This window comes from Penicillium hispanicum (assembly GCF_028827665.1).
Source record: "Penicillium hispanicum strain IBT 35686 chromosome Unknown utg000003l_segment0_segment0, whole genome shotgun sequence".
Classification (NCBI taxonomy): domain Eukaryota; kingdom Fungi; phylum Ascomycota; class Eurotiomycetes; order Eurotiales; family Aspergillaceae; genus Penicillium; species Penicillium hispanicum.
In genome coordinates this window covers 286,604-307,899 of record NW_026623195.1, presented here as the reverse complement: position 1 = coordinate 307,899, position 21,296 = coordinate 286,604, and the positions used below count along the sequence as shown (strand labels likewise).

Here is a 21,296-nt window from a genome sequence, read left to right as displayed (position 1 = left end):
GGGATCGACAGAAGAGCAGAGAGATCAACAGGGGAACAGGAAGGTCGGATAGTCAGATGGGAAGGTCAGCCGTCTAGATGATGATTGGCTGAATCAATCAGTCTGACATGGAACTGGGCGAGGCTCTCTCAGAGCTAAGGCATCCACGCTCGGCGCTCGGTGTGGTATCATCGTGCTTTGCGAATCCTCAGAAACGCCGTCCTAGATAGACTCGAATTTGGAAACGTCCACGGGTATTCGGCTGGCAATCTAACCCATGTTGGTAAGCGCTGGGGTTGCTGCCGGCGTATCCATGGATGGTGGTCAACTTTAAACTGTCTCCATGATGAATAGAGGATTCAAAGGATACAGCTTCTCGCGAAAATATAAGTATTTGGTTGTGCTCTAAGAATAGAAGTATTCTTCGACTTTGCTGGGAGCGAGGGCTCTTGATATTTGTGGTAAAAGCAATACCTGATATCAGCCGACATCATTGCTCCAAGCGTAGGCAGGGACCGCTCCTTTCAGCGTCAATCAATCGTCACATAGGTTTTACTATTTATACCTGGTCATTGTGTCTAAAAGGGCTATTTTTGAATATCCATGGAGCACTCTTTTACAACTACATGCCTAGTCGTCTTGTGTAGCGCTTTGGGGTATATATATTGAGGGAATAGACGAAGGCAACCCTCCTCGTCCTCCTTCATGAATTCCCTTTATGCATGGAAACGATACTATAGTGCGCTGGTTGGCAAGTCTGTAAAAGTAGTATATACCCTATCTTCGATAGTATAGTTTGTTAACGAACAAGTAGTGGTGCCAAAGGACAGCGAGACCAAGTTAGCCTTGCGAAACATATTCTAGATGATAAATTAAATCACAGCGTCTTGAGATCGAAAGTGGGATCGGGGATGAGACTAGCATGTTGCAATCCATCTAGATGAGCTTAACATTGGGGCCGCTTATTTGTACCCCCATCTTGTAGGAGCATATCAGCGCGAGACCCCGTTAATCAGTCGGGGGTTTCATCATGCACTCGGCAGTCCAATCCCGCCACGCAGCGTGGGGCACCCGAGACGGTCGTCGTTCGACTAGCGAATTAGACCAGGAACAGGCGCATGCGATCTCTCGTCTCGTTCGAACAGTCGGGGACACACGGTTGGCATCGCCGGCATCGTGCACTGTGCCGATCGGCTCATACTGCTGTCGAGTGGCTCTCCAGTTCTATCGCACGACACCACGCAGCAAACACCCTGAAATCCGCCAGATCGTCCCTAGAGGGGGCGTTATTCCAATTATCTAACACCCCAAATCATCCTAGAGTCGCCCTTGGGTTGGCGCTGACTAGGGCACGATGGAGGGGCCGAGGGGCTTAATATCAGGACATCAAGGGATTGGCCTAGTCATCTCATCCCCCCCAAAGGACAACGCGACGGAGGATAGGGACCCTGGCCCTTTTTTTCTATTAGCCGTTTGAGCCTGAGGAAGTACTTGATCCCTTATCTGCCTGCCGCCTGGCCCTTTGCATTTCTATCCTGCTGTCGCCCTTCCTCTCGAGCTGACATTCCCTTTGCCCTGTCTCAGGGTTGTATATCGTCATTCATTCATTTGCTCTGCGGCCGATTCCTTCCTTATTCGAGTCCTGCATTATTTCATTCCTTGTCGCAAGGCTGTGCTTACTCCTAACTTTGGAAGTGAAGGTATAGCTGTTCAATTTGTCATGCTGTGAGCCATTGGTAGAATATCTGCTGATCTGGCCTCCAGGGGGGTATAGATCCCAATCAAAGCTTCAGTCTGCGGAACGGGGTTTATTCATTTACGCGAGAGAGATCGCGTTTAGAGTAAACGGTAAGCCACATGCCTCAGGGGCCTCATTTGTGCTTCTATCCCTCGTGCTTCCTGCGCCGGTCCTTTGCAGGGGTTACTGCCCCGACGCAAGGGATCATTCTTCTCCCCGAAGGGAGCCTCCACATTGATCTGCCATGTTCTCAAATGAGATCCTTTCGATGATGCTTGGTTGGAAGAGCGGAATCTCAGTGTGCAACATGATGGACCTGTCCCCCAAACGCCTTGAAAGCCTTGATAACCACGCGTGTGGCCCCAACCGCGACTGACATCCTGCTTAGCGACACCCTCGACCCTAACGGAGACGAGCAACACATTTTGCTTGCTGATTACGCTTGCGCTGCCAGGCCGATTAATTCGGTTCTTCTGGCCAGTCGTTTGTTCTCGCTTTTTTCGCTCATTCCAGTTGTCATTCATTTCTTGCGATCCGCGAGCGCGTCGACGCCGCTCGACTTCGACTTCGACATGCAAGACATTCGCCTAACGACCATCTTGGTTGCCTGTCTTTCGGTCTTTCCTGCCTTGACCAATGCATTCTGGCGACTTCCTTGTCGTGGGCGAACTGGACTCGTCCAGCTGGATCCTATCGTGGATCCGGGAAAGATCTCATCCCATGTGCATACTGTCCATGGGGGAGGAAGTGAGTCCATCCCACTCTTCTTGGGAACCCGAGTTTCTGACCCTGTCGTGCAGATTTTGGCATGAGTTCGGATATGCAGACTCTGAGAGAGTCTAACTGTACGTCTTGCGCGGTGCTGCAGGACAAGTCCGCATACTGGACACCTGCGCTGTATTTCATGCACAAGAATGGCAGCGCCGAAGTGGTTCCCGAGGTTGGGGGCATGCTTGCGTAAGTCTTGGGTTGCTTCTTGATCTTCGACTGACCTTGCATATGGTTGCTGATCCTGCTCACTCTAGTTACTACCTTCTATATGGCGAGAACGTGACAGCCTTCCCGAATAACTTCCGGATGCTCGCAGGAGACCCGTTCCAGAGGAATTTTACCTGGCCAATCCCCGACCCTCCCAAATCCTCGTGGTCAGGGGCTCAAGCGTCACAGGCTGCTCTGCGCCAGAAGGCTTTGGGATTCAATTGCCTGAACTACGCCAAGACGCCGGAGGGTTCTCTCCAACGACATTACATGCCGAATAAAACCTATCTTGACAGATATTGTACCGACGGGCTTCGCCTGGAGCTGATGTTCCCCTCGTGCTGGAACGGCAAGGATGTGGACTCGCCCGACCACAAATCTCATGTTGCGTATCCCTCGCTGGTGATGGATGGCACCTGCCCGGAGGGATACGAGAGGCGTCTGGTCTCACTCTTCTACGAGACGATCTGGAACACCTACGCTTTCAAGGACGTGGATGGATATTTCACGCTTGCCAATGGGGACCCGACTGGCTTCGGGTATCATGGCGATTTCATGTTCGGCTGGGAAGATGGTGTGCTGCAGGAAGCCGTCGACACTTGTACGAGTGAGACAGGCTTGGTCGACGACTGCAAAATCTTCGATATCCAGACCGAGTCTGACGAGCGACAGTGCTCCATGGACCTGCCCAGTCCACTTCGACATGAAGATGTCCATATGCATGCCGATGGGTTGCCGGGTGGTATGCCCATCGAATGGGGCCCCTGCATACGCCGCCATGCCATCATCAGGTATGGGCTCTACGACGTCGGCGGCCCCAACACCGGCACGGCCTACTGCAATCGAGATATCTGGTATTCCCACTCTGGCCTGGCCTTCTCTGTCGGTCGGTTTCTCGGTTGATACCGGCAACCTCTTTGGAAACGCGGATGCACTGAGCGACGCTGCTAGACATGGCACCACCACTTCCATGTCCTCCTCGACCTCTAGCCCGACTCCGACTCCAACAACATCCCTTGTGCTAGAGCCCATTGAGGAAGAGGTTGTTTACATTGAGCAAGACATTGTGGTCATGATTAACGCCAACGGTGTTCCATATGCCACCAATACTGGCACACAGCGCACAATGTCGACCGCCACCAAAACCATCACCGAGACTTCCACGGCCGTTTCCTACGTCCAGAGAGACAGCATCCCACCAGAGCTAGAAACACGGGATCATATTGCCGACCACGTACGCAGACATGCTCGCCACCGACATCACTTGCACCTCGAGCCCGGCGTGGTCTGAGATGGCACGAGCAGAGCACTGGCTAGGAATGGCCGGCGCTGGGCGTGGCCGCCTCTCGTGGATATACCAGAAATGTCAGGTGCTGCTTTGGTGCTATCGCTTCCTCTTTTCCCTGGACTGCTTGACTGCAACCTGGACCTTTTTCGTTCATGTACATGCTTGCTCCATTGAATGTATTGCCTGCGCTCCATCAGGGATGGTGAGCTTTGTGGCGATGAGTTGTTCATTTCAGAAAAGAAAAAAAAAACAGCATACTTGCAATCTGGCCCAGCTATAGCCAATGAGGCTGTGTCGATCGCCTGATTCCAGTGAAATAAGCTTATGTGTAATCTCCGAGCCGCGGCAAGTATTCTCCGAGGCTCAAGCTGGTATCTATGCGGTATATCAAGGGGTTGAACGACAGGAGATTGTCTTAGTCGACCAGCTCCTCGTCCAGGATGGCAGTCGTGCATGCTGAGACAGGAAACGTTTCATGTCACCAGCAACCTCAGACCACAGCCGGCGTCTCAAGTATCTCCACCGTCTGCTCGTTGTGCCGTGCAACCTCGACGCGGAACGGATGAGACCCAACTAGGACTTCGACCATGCGGTGCAAGAACTGATAGTGAGCCACCCGCAGGGTCCGCACATCTCTTGCTCGCGACTTGCCATGATATCCTCCCAGGTCCGTCTACACCTGACGATCGCCAAATCAGCGCGGACAGCGTCGCAATGTGCCCGGCTGTCTTGCAGAGACTTCTCCGTCCGTCCATCTGGCGCAGGTTGCACGCCCGCCCGCGCACCTTGCAACGAACTTATCTCCTTCCATTCTGGTGATTGGCGTGCCTGTTTATCAATCAAAGTGTCACCATCACAGCTAGGTTGGGCCCTGTCCGCTCTGCTGACACGGCCTTTTCCTCGATCTCGAATCCCTGCGTCGCAGTCCACCGGCCCTCCGCGGCTGTCGAACGATGCTATTTTTACGAATCCGGTGGTTTTCACGACGTCTAGATGCTTCTACCGGCGTACTCGATGAGGTTACATGTGGTCGTGGCCACTCGATGAGGTGCACTGTGTTGTTGTATGTGTGGACGTCTTTGATGCAAAGCGTGTCATGCAGATCTATGCAGCGCTACGGCTACTCTGGAACTCTATACACGAGGCGGTTTACTATCGATGGCGTGAGCAAGGAGAGGAATATGGCATATAAGACCCAACATCTTCATCAGATGCATTGAGATGGCCCAGCAGTTTCTCACATCGTTTTATCCAGTTTCAAATCCAACCAACGCCTCGGCCAAACCCGCCAGCACAATGGGTGTTTATCATTTGACTTGGATCCTCTCGTTCTTCTTCATGGCCGCAATGGCATTCCCTCGCGAGACGTCCATCGGGGATCAAGCACCGGCGTCTGCGAGTGTGACCAGTCTCGCAATGGCAGCTGTCACGCCCGCGCCACGCCTTGCCTGCTCGGATGGATCGACCGTCCTCCACACGACCGATTGCACACTGGGCACCCCCGTGTCCTACTGCTATAAACCCGAGCCGCCGATCAAGTGTCAGCAAGGGTTCTTCCCTTCTGTGTGGCACCCCGATCACTGCATGGAACAGTCCACCTGCTTCCCTCTCAGTGCCGTCTGGATCACGACCGAGTGCTCGAACGGCGCGCTCCCGTACACAACCAAGACGCTCTACGAGGGGACGTTGGCCGGAGGACAGTCGACGGTGATTAGCTGTAAGAACATACATGGAAGGAATATAGTGGACATAGTGTGAGGTTGGTCTAACGCGATGCTAGCGGTATCCTGCTCGTGCGCCTCCGACCAGTGGTATAGCATGACCATCCTCGACGAAAACGCCAGCATTGATACCTTTTGCATGCCACATACCTCGTGTCCGGTCGGCATGACCACTTCCACGGGCACGAATGAGTATTGCACCACTGCTACCGCGGCTGCGTGCACGGATATTCCCACTACGACCGAGTACTGTCAGTGCGAAGATCCCATGCAGACTCCGGTGTATGGCGATGATCCCGGAGATCCCGCGATAGGATGCGAATACTAGGCGCTGCAGCTTGAACAGGGGGAGATACGCGCTTCGATGCTGCTGTTTAGCGTTGGTCTGACAACAGGGCTCTACCAGTGACGCAGAGGGCGAATGGGGTGATCTCGCAAATGGCTGGGGATTCTTCTATATACCGTCGTAATGTCTAATGCAAGCTTTCTGTGGTATCTATCTCGGTGTCTTCTGTATGCCGATATCTCCATCTCCATCCAATACAGCAAAGATATGCAAATGGAACATTCTCCCAGTCTCCGGTGTACAAATCAGGGTCTTGCACGATCCCGATTAGCTTTAGCGATGCCAGATCGGCGAAACGCCGCGACTCCATCGACTCCGCCCATTGCGACGCGCCATGCTGGAGTGTGGGATGGGGAATTCGCCGTGAATGCTTAACTCCGTTCAACGCAACCCCGCGCTAAGTGAGCTGCTAACTTCCAAGGTTCCACCTGCCAACCTCCAACGAGCAGATCGCGCACTTTTCGACTCAATCACCTCATCCCGCCGCGTCAGTTATTTCTTTCGCGCAATTCCCATTGTCGAGTCCTCTGCGCCAACCACTCAACATGTCTGACGCACTGCCGGAAATGCAGTATCGCTCCCTCGGCCGCACCGGCCTGAAGGTGTCGGTGATCTCGCTGGGGAGCTGGTTGACCTATGGCGGCCATGTGGGGAATGGTATGGCGCGGCGCTTCACATCGTCTGCGAGGGTGGTGATGCGTGCTGACTGCGTGCAGAAACGGCCTTCAACTGTTTGAAGGCTGCATACGATGCGGGCGTGAACTTCTTCGACACCGCGGAAGTGTACTCGGCCGGGCAATCGGAGATTGTGCTCGGAGAGGCGATCAAGAAGTTTGGATGGAAGCAGAACGACCTGGTCATTTCCACCAAGGTGCGCGGACCCGGCTCCCTCTTTGAACTACTATGCTGATACGTCATGGCTAGATCTACTGGGGACGCGCCAACAGCGCCAACCCCGACAAGCCGCTCAACAACAACGGGCTCTCCCGCAAGCACATCATCGAGGGCATGAAGCTGTCCCTCAAGCGGCTCGATCTGCCCTACGTGGATGTGGTCTATGCCCACCGTCCGGACCGCGACACCCCGATGGAGGAGGTCGTGCGCGGCTTCAACTATCTGATCAACACTGGCCAGGCGTTCTACTGGGGCACCTCCGAGTGGTCGGCGAGCGAGATTGCGGACGCATGGCGCGTCGCCGACAAGCTGGGTCTGATCGGCCCCGTCGTGGAGCAGCCACAGTACAACCTGCTTGCGCGGGAACGCGTGGAGAAGGAGTACCGCTGGCTGTACGAGGCATACGGGCTGGGTCTGACGGTCTTTTCGCCGCTCAAGGGCGGCGTCTTGACGGGCAAGTATAATGGCACGACGGCGCCGCCGCCTGGATCGCGTCTGGCCGAGTCCGAGGATCGCTATGTGCAGGGCCTGCGCAAGACGGTCGGTGACGAGGCCTGGCAGCGTCAGTTGGAGCAGGTCGCGGCGTTGCAGCCTGTGGCGGAGGAGCTGGGGATCTCCACGGCGCAGTTGTCTCTGGCTTGGATTCTGAAAAACCCGAATGTTTCGTCCATGATTACCGGTGCCTCGCGGCCGGAGCAGGTTATTGACAACGTGCGTGCTTTGGCTGTGGCTGACAAGTTGACGGATGCGGTTCTGGAGAAGATTGAGGCGGCGGTTGGGAACCAGCCTGTCGAGGAGAAGAGAAGGTTTTAGATGCAGCGTCGGACTAGCCATCCACCGCAGACGAGAGTCCAATATGCGTCCTGAAGTTGTATGTAAATGATTAAATACACTTGCCCCCATCCACAACCATTTCAGTTCCGTTGATGAATCGACCCTCGTCGCTGGCCAGGTACAGACACATGTTGGCAATGTCATCTGCCTCGGTGAGACGGCCCAGGGGCACATTGCCAATGAATTTCTCTCTGTTCTCCGGCGTATCTTCCATGCCGGTGAACATGGAGAATAGCCCTGTGCCTGAGAGTAGTGGAGCGACACTGTTGACTCGGATGTTGTGCGGACCATACTCCGCTGCAAGACCTTTGGTCGCCTGTAAAAGAAGCTATTAGTTGTGTCCGTTGAACTGAAGATCTGGATCATGAGCCCACATTCGTCACGGCTCCTTTCGAGGCATTATACCACACCAGACCCGGACGTGGCCGACTCGCTCCCGTGGAAGAAATATTGATCATCGAGCCGCCCTGTCCCTGCTCGACGAAACGAGGCACCACAATCTTCCCAGCTAGGAAGATGCTCTTGACGTTGACTCTGAAGACTCGCTCCCACTCATCATCGGTGACCTCGACCGTAGGCTGGCCGGAATTAACGAAGTTCCCCAAGCTTATTGGGGCCAGTTGGGGCGACTGCGTGGCACCCACCTTGTTTCGATACGTCGTTCCCGCGTTGTTCACCATCACATCCAGCCGTCCAAACTGGGAGAAGGCCAGGTCCACAATCGCCTTCCAGTCATTCTCTTGTGTGACGTCCATGCGGTGGAAGACCAGGTTGGCGGGGTTCTGCGAGGTGACAAACTCGCCTCCCTCGACGTTGATATCGGCGACGATGACTTGGGCGCCCTCTTCACCAAAGCGCCGGGCAATGGCAGCGCCAAATCCGGATCCGCCGCCTACAGAAGACAGCATCCGCTCATCAGCTCCACGGACAGATGTACTCATAGCTAGGATGGATCGGATCGGATCAGATCCGCCTGGGAAACCGTACCGGTGACGATGGCGACTTTTCCTTGCAGTCTCGAGCCTTGACTTGACATTTTGGGGTGGTCAGTGGAGGGAAGTGATTCTGGGAGAAGGACAGTGCTTGGGTCCCGGAGCGACTTGGATCGGCGTGAATCCCGCATTTCCCCTTCCCCGCAATGCTCTCGTTGAAGACTGCAGGTTGGCAAAAGAAGACGCTCATTCCTCTCCGTATCTCTCCGTATACAGGTAGAGGGGCCGAATCAATCATCTCTTGGTATACGAACCCTAATGCCGGGGCTGCCTCCTACCATTCCTCTCTACACAGGCGTCGAGCATAGGGACTATGTTTGGCAAACAGGGAATATAGCAGACTACAAGCTTTCATCTGATCCCTATGGTCTCTTTTTCTCACGATTGGAAGCTCATGGCCCCAAATCAAGCGATGAGCCAACGAGAGCCAATGAGATCGCCCAACGCTGTTCTGCACGGCGTTGAGGCTTGATCCAGCGAGCGCTAGCGGCCGTCGAAGGATGCCGTCTGCCCTTTTCCAGCCAGAGGGCCGTGTAAGTCTGTGTAATCGAACCGCACACATCCAACGGAGACCAGCTCGTGGGTGAGGCAAAAGAAGGTTAACGTGTGGAGAGGCGAGGATGATCAACCACGGCGATCAGCCATTCAGCCCCCCCTCTGCTCCGTCGCTCCGCCTAAATTCCACAACCTCGTCGATTCTTCATCCTGTCTTTTTCGCCCTCTTCCGTCCACCTTCCCCAGGCTCCATCGCCCGCAATGCATTGCGTTGACCGTTGATGGGTGTCTTCATGTCTTTACCTTCTCCCTCCCCGAGTCCTGCTCCCCGATGGAGATTCGCAGCGTGGGCGCTCCAGTGACGGCCGAATCGTCCGAGTCGCCTGAGTCCCAAACGCCGTCGTCTGCCCCGCCGCGGAAACGCGTTCGCCGCTGGCATCATCGAGGTTTCACCGGCTGCTCGACCTGCCGCCGGCGCCATGTCCGCTGCGACGAGGCGTCGCCCGCCTGCAAGAACTGTACCCGGTTGGGATTAGAATGTGATGGCACACAGGGTCGCATGACCTTCAAGGTCTATGGTCCTACCCAGACGCAGGAACCGGCCAAAGTACCCAAGAGGCGGCCGAAGACGACCAAGCCGGACTCGACCGAGTCTCTGCCCGGCACGGGGACGATTGTGTTCAAGCAAGCGGACCAAGAGGACGATGCATGTGAGGCGGTCGTTGTGTCTCCGGCCGCTCTGGTGCAATCGCCCACCCGGTTCAAATTCCAGGATCCGATCACTTCCAGCAACTCGGTCCCTCAGCCGATGCAATACGTTGAGGACCGATACTTTACACACTTCATCGACCAGGTGTCGACCCTCCTCCTTATCTATGACAACTCCACCAATGCCAACCCATACCGTAGCTATTTCCCGGATTTCGCGCGCTCGTCCCCGTCCATGGTGGGTGCGATGCAGGCCCTGGGTGCATTGCATCTTGCCAACACGTCAGTCGGACCGCATCGCAATCGGCATTTCCAACAGGCGATGGGCAAATATGGAGAGGTGGTTCAGTTGTTCCGGTCCCGATATGCGCAGCAGAGCCAACAACTTGGAATGACAGACTTTGCAACATGTCTCTTATTGTGCCTGTTCGAGGTTGGTACATCCCTTGCACCCGTGTCCCGAGGAAATGCATTAACAAATTCGCAGATGATGGATTCGCAGCATCAGAATTGGGCTGTCCATCTCCAAGGCGCACGCGAAATCTACAACCTTCTCTTCTACCCTCATACTGGTAAAAGCTCAACCCGAGAGGTCCAGCGGGTCGCCGAGTCCAACCACCCTCTCCGGTCCTTTTTGGTGTCGCTATTGTCCTACCTCGATGTGGCCGGTGCATGTGCGACCCCTGGCGGGACAGTCGTGGAAGGAAACTATTGGAGGACGCTCGGTGGCGGCTGGGAATACAACCTTGGGACTCCAAGCTTATCTTCATCATCGACGCCTGATGATCCACGTTTAGTCGAGCTGCGACAAGCCTGGTCGGGAATGATGGAGGTTCAGGCGGCCATCAGTACCTTTGCGCGAGACAAGCAGTGGATGTCTCCCGACCACCAGGACATGGTGTACAAGGAGATCTTCAATCGACTGGTTGTCTGGCGCGCCAGCACGCCGATCAGTTTACAGCTTCTGGGTGACATGGAATTGGATGATGAGAGCTTACGACAATTCCCATTTCCCGACGTCCTGGAGTACGTGGGCTGCATTGAAGCATACGAAAAAGCGACCTTCGTACACCTGCATCAGGTGGCGGGGGCTGGTCGACCGCACTGGATCTCGGATCGAACCTATTTGGACATGCTGATCACTCGCATTCTCACTTTGATCCGCAAATTGTCCAAGGACGTGGGGCAGCTGGCGGTCCTTTGGCCTCTCTTCATTGCCGGTCAGGAAACTCGGAAGGAAGAGGAGCAACAGTATGTCCGTCAGACCATGCAAGAGCTCCAACGGTTTGGATTTAAGAATGTCGACAAGGCTCTTGAGCTCCTCGAGGGGGTCTGGTTCAAGCGACGAGCCTTTCCCGAAGGCTGGACTGAAACGCTGGATGAGATCCAGTCGAATATCCTCCTGCCTTGATTCAGGATGAGTTGCACCTTCATCTGCCATCATCTGCCATGTCGGTCCATGCTACTGCTACATGGATTTTTCTTTCACACATTCCGCCAGGCGGCGGTCTCGTGGGCAGGGGCCCTCCCAAGACACTCGAGCACGTACACATATTCACGTATCAACACATATCAGCATGCTAGACTAGACGTCATAGGTCTAGCGGGCCTATACTTTGCATCTTCGCGATATATAGACATATACACAGGATAATGTCTGCCAAATCTTGACTTTCCCTTTCCGTTTTAGTGCTCTCCCTCGCCGCTTTTTGCTCACTGAGTAGAATTGAGCCTGCCCCCATGAGCTGGGTGCCCAGCATTTCCCCCCACTGTTATAGGGCGCCTCTCATCCAGGGGAACACAGCGGGCATCGGGAAGGTAGTCGACCATGACCACAGTCTCTGTTGGGTTCTTTAGATATCATCACATGTTATGCTCTGTCGCAATTTCCCACACAACGGCGCTAGCTGCCTAATTGGAGCTGCAGCAGCTTTCGCCTCAATAGTAGATGATATCCGAGACACAAAGTACTGTCTGTCATTCTGGAGGGATGAAGAAGGGCATAGAAACATCGAACTGAATGAGTTGATATCTTTGGGGAGAGTGTCATCCAGCCGCTCTGGCTCTATGGAGAGAAACCGAGGGAACCGTATGGCAAGCTGGACTGAAAGCTGCGCGGGTAGCGATACTCAACCGTCTGGTTATGATCATCCACCAACGGCAAAGGATCATTCCCATGCCCGTTGTGCATCTCTGCGAGCCTCTCGGCGATCGTATCATCTAGTTCTCTCCGTCGGAAAATCCCAATTTTCCTCTTCGACAGGCGAAGGACGCACACAGGGACTAGTGTCAAGTCGTTATGAGCAGTTTCATAGACATAGTCGACATTATTGAAGTCGAGCACAAAATATGAGTGCTTTCCGGGATATATGTCCACTGCGAGGAAGCGCGCCTGGGCGTCTGGTCGGTGTTTGTGAAGAGACTCTTCGACCTTCGATACAATTGGTTGTATGGAGTCCAAATAGCAATTTTGGTCTAGGACGCTGTTTGGAGTATTGCCAAGTATCCGAATTCCTGTTGAATCAATCGTGCGGAGGAAATTGTTTATGGTCTCCGGGATCTGGCCCATGATATGCTCACGAATCTTTTGCGTTGATTCTTCCATTTTGGATACCGCAATTGATAGTTGCGAGGGTTGCTTGATTGAAGAGGTGGGATCTGTTACATGGAGATGTTGTTAGGATCTAGCAGATCAATATTATGTGGATTAACTTGTCAATGATCAAGCCTATAACACCTTTGAAGAAAGCAGGGAGAAGCAGATGGTATCGGTTGAAAGATGATTGCTATTTACGAGGAAAGATAGCGGTCTGAGATGCTCGTCAACTAGCGCACAGATGCCTTCGGCTCCAGTATTGATCCGGGAGGTGTAAAAGGCCAAGGTCGCTTGGGTTGGGCTTCATTGCTTTGCTCGATGCGCCCGCACAAGACGCGTATCAAATGCATATAATACGCCACATGTCTTGCCGTCAGTGCTTATGATTTGTTGCATTACACTGCCGGGCACTATAGTCCCTGGCCGAAGGTTTTCGGGTCGTTTGCATATGGGAAGTGTTATACGCCTGGGCACACGCCTAGGTATAGAACATGGTCGGTAGGGGTCAAACGGACATGCTGAACCAAAGAGGCCGAAGGTTAGGCTGCTGGTCCCCCTCTAACAATTTATACCAGGGGTAGACTCAAGGCTGACCTTTATAGGCTGCGATAGACCTAGTGGACCCCGCTGGGTATAACCGGTTTGTGGATTGCAGCCCGACGAATCACCGTCTCGCTGCGGTGATTCTGCCCGTGTTGCTTTTTGCTTGCTTTTTGCTACCGGGACATGATCGGATCGATGATGCTCAGCGCGACACTTGCACGGGCAGAGCCTACAAAGCTACGCAGCACGAACCGTGGGCGGTTTGTGCTGCGAGTCCAGCTCTGCCCGCGATGACCTGAGTACAGCTCTCGCGATGCATTGCGCTCCCATAGATTCCTCCTTTCACTTATCACGTCAATGGGTCCGCAACTAGGCGGAGCCCAACAGGAAGAGGAAAAGCTTGCGCCAACCTGTTGCGGACCAGCCAGCTCCGGTCTCTCCGCGACTCAAGTGTACTCCATACTCCCGTTTGGAAGTTGGAAACCTCACATTCATCCAATCCTAGTCCATTCCCCTTGACGTTCGCATGATCTTCCCGGTCGTTGATTCTTCGGCCTGCGCGTGGTAATCTGATTTTTGTCGCCGCATCACGCATCACGAACAAGAACACAACGCCGACGTTCCTCCGGTGTCGGGACTTGTCTGAGGCAAAACGACTACCCAGACCTGACACAGCAAGCCCTGGAATTAGATCGAGGACCCGCGTGCAGCATCTCATCCTGATTGCCCGTTTCTCAGAAAGGCGCCCGCGTAGTGCATCCTTCCCTAATATTTCCGCCCGGTGGGGTTGGCCAAAGACTCTGACCGGCGGCACAAAACGCCGTAACCAAATTCAGGGCCAAAAGTCAATTTGGGAGAAATTTTCAGCTTCTTCGTCGTGAGAGGTAGAAATCGATTCGCCATTATCGTGTCTGGGACGTGCGGATACCCTTGGGGAATTCTCTTCAGCTCCGGACGCTCGGGTTTTCCTTTTCGCGTTGCTGTGAAGCTAGGATCGTCGGTCGACACCGTCACTGCCGACAAATATGGCACGAGAGGACGTACTGGTTGGTCGCGATGACCTGGATGTCGATGAACGCGTTGGCGAGCGCAATGAAGTCGAGGGCAAGGATGATGCGGCTTTGCTGGTGAGTTGGTGCTACCTGCGCGTGTCTGAGCGCTTTCTGGGGATTTCTTCTGCTAACGCCATATTCTAGCAAACCATGGGCTACAAGCCGGTAGGTCATAGCTTCTATGATTCGAAAAAACTTCTATGATTCGAAAAAAAAAACAACAGACTCACGATGTTGGAATAGGTGCTTCACCGGACGTACACCTTCTTTGAGAACTTCGCGACGACTTTCGGTATGTCTCAAATAGTGACCCTGTATCGAACTGGCTAATATCATCCTAGCTGCGCTTTACTTCGTTGGCGGCGTCCGCGTGACCTATAGCACTGGCATTGCTGGCGGTGGTAACTTGGCCTACTGGACCAGCTACCTGGTGACGATGGTCTTCACCTTCATCACGGCCGCCGTCATTGCGGAGGTGTGCTCCGCCTCTCCATCCGCGGGCTCAATCTATCTCTGGGCTGCCGAGGCCGGTGGTCCTCGTTTCGGTCGTCTGCTTGGCTTTATCGTGGCGTGGTGGAGTACCACGGCGTGGACGACTTTCTGCGCGAGTAACACTCAATCGGCCGTAAACTACATGCTTGCTGTATGTCTGCAATGGCTTCGTTGACGCTGATTTATTCAGTCTGACCATCCTTACAGGAATTGACGGTGTTCAATGTCGACTTCCCCAAGGACACTGACAGTGTCAAGTTCCGTGCTGTCCAGTGGATTTGCACCGAGGTGATGCTCGCCCTGGCTGCCCTGCTGAATTTTATACCCCGTATGTCTCACGAAGAGGTGATTCTCTTGCCTCGTCGCTGACTTGTGCCTGCAGCTCGCTACTTCAAATTGGTATTTTGGGCCTCCGCTGGCATCGTCATGCTGGATTTCTTCCTGAATCTCATCTGGCTTCCTATCGGCACTGCCAACACCTGGGGCTTCCGTTCAACCCACGAGGCTTTCATGACGACCTACAACGGCACCGGTGCTCCAGCCGGCTGGAACTGGTGTCTTTCTTACCTCGCCACGGCCGGTATTCTGATCGGATTCGACGCCTCTGGCCATGTTGCCGAGGAGACCAAGAATGCCTCCGTCACTGCCGCTCGTGGTATCTTCTGGAGTACCGTTGCTAGTGGATTCGGTGGCTTGGCTACCATCATTCTGTTCCTGTTCTGTGCGGTGAGCATCGCCTTTCAACGAGCGGACGTGCCAGAAATACTGACATCTACGCAGCCCACTGCCGACCAGCTCATGCAGTACGGATCTCCGCAACCCTTCGTCCCGCTCTACGCCGCTGTTCTGGGTAATGGTGGTCACATTTTCATGAACATCATCTGCATCCTTGCTCTGTGGCTGGTAAGATTGTCCACTTTCTCCGACAGTCGCAAGTGTCTCTGTGGATTCTGACTAGTACCAGAACACCGCCATCGCCATTATCGCCGCCTCCCGTCTCGTCTTCGCCGTCGCCCGTGACGGTGTCCTCCCCTTCTCGGGTTGGGTCTCCCAGGTGCACGGAGGCCAGCCGCGCAACGCCGTCATCGTCGTGTGGGGGGTTGCCGCCCTAATCACCTGCACCATCCTGCCTTCGAACGTGGCTTTCACGTCTCTGGTCTCCGCAGCCGGTGTACCCAGTGCCGCGGCCTATGGTCTCATCTGTCTGGGCCGGCTGTTCTGTACTCCCAAACGCTTCCCGACACCCCAGTGGAGTCTCGGCCGTTGGAGCAAGCCCTTCCAGTTCATTGGCGTTTTCTGGAACGGCTGGGTTGTCGCTGTTCTTTTCTCGCCGTACGAGTGGCCCGTCACTGGGGCGAACTTGAACTGTGAGTTGCCACCTCCCGACCACGAAGCTTGCCACTAACTCGATCTTTTAGATGCGCCGATCATCATGGCTGGTGTGACTATCTTCGCTCTCATCTCGTACTTTGTCATGCCTGAAAGTGCCTGGCTGCCGAGTGATCGCATCACGCATTTCATCGACAGCAAGGGCGCCGTCGAGACTGTGGAGGAAGTTGACCACTCGGATCGGGGTGAGCCGAGTCACACTCAATAATGTGCTTTGGTGGCATGCAAATGATGCTTCTGAGTAAGACCCGGAGGAGTTGGGGATAGATCAAACTTGGCTAAGTCTGCACATACATTTCTGAGACTTCTAGACAGTATATAGATGTAGAGGCAACAGTACCTTCCAATGCTTCTGCCTGTTCTTTCACAAATAATACAATGCACTCTTCATCCATTTTCAGTGCAAAATAACTGGTGTATCAGTCACCATTCCTTTGGGGCCGAAAATTATCAATTGATTTGGAGTTTAATAACGGCCCCACGAGGATATACGGGATTCGCTATTGGTTATCGGTAACGAGAGAGGGGGTTTCCGGGCATCTCGATCCACCTATAGGGAACCGGCAACCGTAAATAATCTTAGGTACTTCGTAGGCCGGCAAGGCTGACGCTCCACTGCTTACGCTTGGACGCTGCAGAGCTGAGAATTCCTTCGCTACTCTTGTCTCCAGCTATTTTCTCGTCGAGTCCGGGCACGGTGATGAGTTTCTAGATATGATTCTCCTTGTGGTCTTCACACGAGATTACCATGACAAGCTTTGACGAGCGGACCCGTCAAGCTGTATACTTACGTAGCACCTCGACTCGAACACTTAGTCGTCCGTGTTTAGCGTCAATTCGCGCAGCCTCGTCGGCCCCATCTGTTTACGCAGGCCATGACATAAGGCTCACAGTCATCGCTCCTGCGTTTTTCTTCTTTTTCTGAACCTATTCCTGTTGGATACCCTCCGCGCTCATGTCTATCCAACCTTGACATCTTTTTGCAAGAACGACTCTCTCCTCCGCCCGCTGGCAGATCAGCAGCCAACATGGCCATCTCCACGCCTGTGCTTTATTGGGCACAATTCATAGCCCTCGGTGCGGGATTCATCATCCTTTTCTTCGTCGTCGTGCCGCTGTCGTTAGTCCTCTGCTTTATGGGGCTCAGCGCCCTCCGATCCCATGCCGGAGAGATGGACATCTTTGAAAACCTCGAAGCATACTGTCATCGACACGGGTGGACGAGGCCGCTGGTCATTTGCAACCGCCTGGCTAAACTGTTCTGCTGGTCGACCAGCAGAGAGAGACAAATGGCCTATATCAAGGAGAAACAAGATGCGGAGAGGGAAATGCAAGCGCTGCTCCGGCGGGAGGACATTCTGGTGGCGGAGATCGAGACATTCCACACGACATGGAGGGAGTCTCACCCCACAAATGCAGAGGTGGAAACCCTACAGAAGCTGGAGCAGGAACGAGACGAGATTCCATCGCGACTTCGAGAACATCGCCGGCGATTCGAGGAGTTGACTGCGGGCTCGCCAACAGGCCCGTGGGTTCGGGAGGATGCGCGGAAATCCCATCGCGTGCTGGGTCGGTGGGAATATCAACGGTTGGCAGATCCGGAGGCGCAATAGTCGAATTGGACAGAAATGCTGTTGTCACTAATCAGGTTCTTGGGGTGCGATATGCGCTGGTATAGACTGGATCGTGCCTGCTGAGTGAGCCTCGATGTATGACGTCTTGCCACATGTAGTCCGACACGCAATGATTGCACGGAGACCCTGGAAGAGCAAAGCGATGTCGGATGATCGTGAAGCTTCTTCTCAGCTGGATGATGGCCATTACAAGCACTGCATATCGCGCTCTTGTGCAGCCAAGATGCATTGCGGCCGCGCGATCTTCTCCACACGTCTCCCCGCCTGCCCCCGCGGGGAAATAAGATGTGGCGCGATTAAATACCCGATGAACCGAGTCTATGCGTTCTGTTCTCCGCGCTCAGTGCTCAGTGCGATGGCCTGACCCGGCTACCGTTTCATCGCCAGGTGGGAGCTGTGTTTCGCGCCTCTCGTTTCTCTTTCCCTCCTCCTCCCCTCTTTCCCCCCTTGTTTCCCTCGCGCCCTCGCCCTCAACGCTCTTCGGATGCATCCTGGTCTCTCTGCGCTGATCTTTGCGCGAAACTTGTCATGAGTGTCCCATTATCCCCGCGGTGGGCGCTGAGCCTGTGTCGCGCGGCCTCCAGGGCTCATACGGGCAAATCATTTCTCAGTAAGCCTCCTGTCTGTCCAACTGGGAGCACCTCACTGATGACAGCCCGCAATCAGTCCCCCCGGTCTCCCAATACCGCCAGGTAGCTTTTCTTGCGGGGTCGCAGAAGAAGCGCGTGCCTGCTCTCTCTCAATGGCCCGTTGTCTCCAAGCGCACTGCTGCCACCACTCCTCCGGCGGATACTGTTCCCTACTCCGCGTTGACCGTCGGTGTGCCCAAGGAAACACACCAGAACGAGCGTCGCGTGGCAATCACGCCACAAAATGTCGCCATGCTTCTGAAGAAGGGCTTCTCGCGTGTGCTGATTGAGCGTGGCGCAGGCGAGGGGGCCCAGCTACTAGACGAGGCCTACGACAAGGCCGGTGCGACGGTCGTCGGCCGCGATGCAATCTGGGCGGAAAGTGATATCATCTTAAAAGTCCGCAATCCTCAGGCAGAAGGCTCTTACAATGAGGTTCAGGCTCTACGCAAAGGGTCGACGATTATCTCTTTCTTGTACCCTGCTCAGAATAAGCCGCTCGTGGAGGCACTGGCTGCCCGGGGTGTAACTGCCTTTGCGATGGATCGTATTCCTCGCATCTCTCGGGCCCAGACGTTTGACGCGCTGAGCTCCATGGCCAATATCGCCGGGTATAAGGCTGTGCTGGAGGCTTCCAACCATTTCGGTCGTTTCTTGACGGGCCAAGTCACGGCCGCGGGAAAGATTCCTCCGAGCAAAGTACTCGTCATTGGAGCTGGTGTGGCGGGACTGAGTGCCATCGCCTCGGCCCGGCGCATGGGTGCCATTGTTCGTGGCTTCGATACCCGTCCTGCGGTTCGTGAACAGGTCCAGTCATTAGGTGCGGAATTCATCGAGGTCGACATCCAGGAAGATGGTGCCGGACAGGGTGGCTATGCCAAAGAAATGTCCCGGGAGTTTATCGAGGCTGAGATGAAACTGTTTATGGAGCAAGCTCGCGAGGTGGACATCATCATCACCACGGCCTTGATTCCAGGAAGACCTGCCCCAAAACTCATCACCAAGGAGATGGTGGCAGCCATGAAGCCCGGCTCAGTCATTGTGGACCTTGCTGCAGAGGCGGGTGGGAACTGCGAGGCCACTGTTCCCGGGCAGTTGGCCAGCTACAAGGACGCCACGATAATAGGCTATACTGATCTGCCTTCTCGCCTACCAACTCAAGCCTCGACTCTATACTCCAACAATATCACCAAATTGTTGCTTTCCATGGCTCCAAAGGACAAGTTTTTTGGCATCGACTTCAACGACGAGGTTGTTCGGGGATCCATCGTGACGCGTGATGGTGAGATTATTCCACCGGCCGCGCCGCCTGCTCCGCCTCCAGTCCCGAAGCCCAATGCCCAGGCAATGGCTGCTAAGAAGGAGGAAGAAATTGCCCTCACACCGTGGCAAAAGGCCACTCGGGATGTCACGGCTGTCACGGGAGCCATGGGTACCACTCTCGCGCTTGGAAAAGCTACGGGTCCAATCTTCATGAGCAACATGATGACCTTCGGCCTTGCGGGCCTGGTTGGTTACCGTGCTGTCTGGGGAGTTGCTCCTGCTCTTCACTCGCCGCTCATGAGTGTCACCAATGCCATTTCAGGCATGGTGGGCATTGGCGGGCTGTTCATCATGGGTGGTGGGTATGTACCAACCACTCTCCCTGAATATCTCGGTGCTGCCTCGGTCCTCCTAGCATTTGTGAACGTGTCCGGTGGGTTTGTAGTAACCAAGCGCATGCTAGACATGTTCAAGCGTCCGACTGATCCTCCGGAATACCCATGGCTCTATGCTATCCCGGCAGTCTTGTTCGGCGGTGGCTTTATAGCTGCTGCCAGCACTGGAGTGTCTGGTCTTGTGCAAGCTGGATACCTAATCAGTACCATTCTGTGCATGAGCTCTATCTCTGGGCTTGCGTCGCAACAGACCGCTCGACGTGGAAACATTTTCGGCATTCTGGGCGTGGCCTCTGGTATTCTCGCCTCACTGGCTGCTGTGGGCTTCTCTACTGAGACTCTCACTCAGTTTGCTGCTGTTGCTGGCACTGGTGCTGTGGCTGGCGGGCTGATCGGTCGCCGCATTACTCCCACCGGACTTCCTCAGACAGTTGCCGCTCTGCACTCGGTGGTCGGTCTCGCAGCTGTCCTGACCAGTATTGGTAGCGTGATGGTTGACATCGCGGACATTTCCACATTGCATATGGTCACGGCGTATCTCGGCGTTTTGGTTGGCGGAGTCACATTCACCGGCTCGATTGTTGCGTTCCTCAAACTCGCTGGCCGCATGTCTTCCAGTCCGAAGATTCTGCCTGGTCGACATGTTGTTAATTCAACACTCCTGGGAAGCAACATCGCCACCATGGGAGCCTTCGTCACCATGGCTCCAGCAAATCCTGCCATTGCAGCAACCTGTCTGGGCGCGAATACCCTTCTCAGTTTTATGAAAGGCTACACGACAACGGCAGCCATCGGCGGCGCTGACATGCCCGTTGTTATCACCGTGCTGAATGCCTATTCCGGGTTTGCCCTCGTCGCCGAAGGCTTGATGCTCAATAATCCGCTCCTTACCAGTGTCGGCTCGCTCATCGGAGTCAGCGGTTCCATTCTATCATACATCATGTGCGTCGCCATGAACCGGTCTCTGGCCAATGTGCTATTTGGCGGCCTTTCGGCTCCAGCACAGGCTCAGAAGAAGATCGAAGGTGAGGTCACACAGACCAGTATTGATGACACCGTAGAGGCGCTCTCCGGTGCGGAGAATGTGATCATCATCGTTGGTTATGGAATGGCCGTAGCGAAAGCGCAGTATGCTCTCGCCGAGATCGTTCGCATTCTGCGTGCTCGGGGCGTTAGCGTTCGTTTTGCCATTCACCCTGTAGCCGGCCGCATGCCCGGCCAGTGCAATGTGCTGCTCGCCGAGGCGTCAGTGCCCTATGACAGTAAGGACTTTGTCCCATCATATCCTCTCTTGTGAAGAGACGCACTAACTCTGGTCAGTTGTGCTGGA

The 21,296-nt window shown here is 54.6% G+C and overlaps 8 protein-coding genes across 8 annotated transcripts; 6 read left to right on the top strand and 2 right to left on the bottom strand.

The window, feature by feature from the left end:
• Window positions 1–2,289: 2,289 nt before the first annotated feature.
• Window positions 2,290–3,986, top strand: N7459_002518 (DUF1996 domain-containing protein; the record flags this gene model as incomplete). The annotated part of the gene is made up of 4 exons (XM_056941703.1): window positions 2,290–2,464; window positions 2,518–2,674; window positions 2,743–3,581; window positions 3,721–3,986. 4 exons carry the CDS (start codon window positions 2,290–2,292, stop codon window positions 3,984–3,986), a joined length of 1,437 nt encoding a protein of 478 aa, XP_056801586.1.
• A 1,293-nt stretch (window positions 3,987–5,279) lies between these two features.
• Window positions 5,280–6,032, top strand: N7459_002517 (uncharacterized protein; the record flags this gene model as incomplete). The annotated part of the gene is made up of 2 exons (XM_056941702.1): window positions 5,280–5,700; window positions 5,764–6,032. 2 exons carry the CDS (start codon window positions 5,280–5,282, stop codon window positions 6,030–6,032), a joined length of 690 nt encoding a protein of 229 aa, XP_056801585.1.
• Window positions 6,033–6,595: 563 nt separating this feature from the next.
• N7459_002516 (uncharacterized protein) lies at window positions 6,596–7,757 on the top strand (the record flags this gene model as incomplete). Its single annotated transcript, XM_056941701.1, has 3 exons — window positions 6,596–6,707; window positions 6,767–6,921; window positions 6,975–7,757. The coding sequence occupies 3 exons, from the start codon at window positions 6,596–6,598 to the stop codon at window positions 7,755–7,757; spliced, it is 1,050 nt and encodes a 349-aa protein (XP_056801584.1).
• A 70-nt stretch (window positions 7,758–7,827) lies between these two features.
• N7459_002515 (uncharacterized protein) lies at window positions 7,828–8,814 on the bottom strand (the record flags this gene model as incomplete). Its single annotated transcript, XM_056941700.1, has 3 exons — window positions 7,828–8,094; window positions 8,153–8,670; window positions 8,766–8,814. The coding sequence occupies 3 exons, from the start codon at window positions 8,812–8,814 to the stop codon at window positions 7,828–7,830; spliced, it is 834 nt and encodes a 277-aa protein (XP_056801583.1).
• Window positions 8,815–9,596: 782 nt separating this feature from the next.
• Window positions 9,597–11,384, top strand: N7459_002514 (Zn(II)2Cys6 transcription factor; the record flags this gene model as incomplete). The annotated part of the gene is made up of 1 exon (XM_056941699.1): window positions 9,597–11,384. The coding sequence occupies one exon, from the start codon at window positions 9,597–9,599 to the stop codon at window positions 11,382–11,384; it is 1,788 nt and encodes a 595-aa protein (XP_056801582.1).
• A 654-nt stretch (window positions 11,385–12,038) lies between these two features.
• On the bottom strand, window positions 12,039–12,578 carry N7459_002513 (uncharacterized protein; the record flags this gene model as incomplete). Its single annotated transcript, XM_056941698.1, has 1 exon — window positions 12,039–12,578. The coding sequence occupies one exon, from the start codon at window positions 12,576–12,578 to the stop codon at window positions 12,039–12,041; it is 540 nt and encodes a 179-aa protein (XP_056801581.1).
• A 1,559-nt stretch (window positions 12,579–14,137) lies between these two features.
• Window positions 14,138–16,253, top strand: N7459_002512 (putative amino acid permease; the record flags this gene model as incomplete). Its single annotated transcript, XM_056941697.1, has 9 exons — window positions 14,138–14,239; window positions 14,309–14,329; window positions 14,408–14,456; window positions 14,506–14,807; window positions 14,864–14,984; window positions 15,039–15,382; window positions 15,437–15,559; window positions 15,621–16,023; window positions 16,075–16,253. 9 exons carry the CDS (start codon window positions 14,138–14,140, stop codon window positions 16,251–16,253), a joined length of 1,644 nt encoding a protein of 547 aa, XP_056801580.1.
• An 820-nt stretch (window positions 16,254–17,073) lies between these two features.
• N7459_002511 (putative nicotinamide nucleotide transhydrogenase) lies at window positions 17,074–21,263 on the top strand (the record flags this gene model as incomplete). Its single annotated transcript, XM_056941696.1, has 2 exons — window positions 17,074–17,614; window positions 18,376–21,263. The coding sequence occupies 2 exons, from the start codon at window positions 17,074–17,076 to the stop codon at window positions 21,261–21,263; spliced, it is 3,429 nt and encodes a 1,142-aa protein (XP_056801579.1).
• Between the last annotated feature and the right edge of the window lie 33 nt (window positions 21,264–21,296).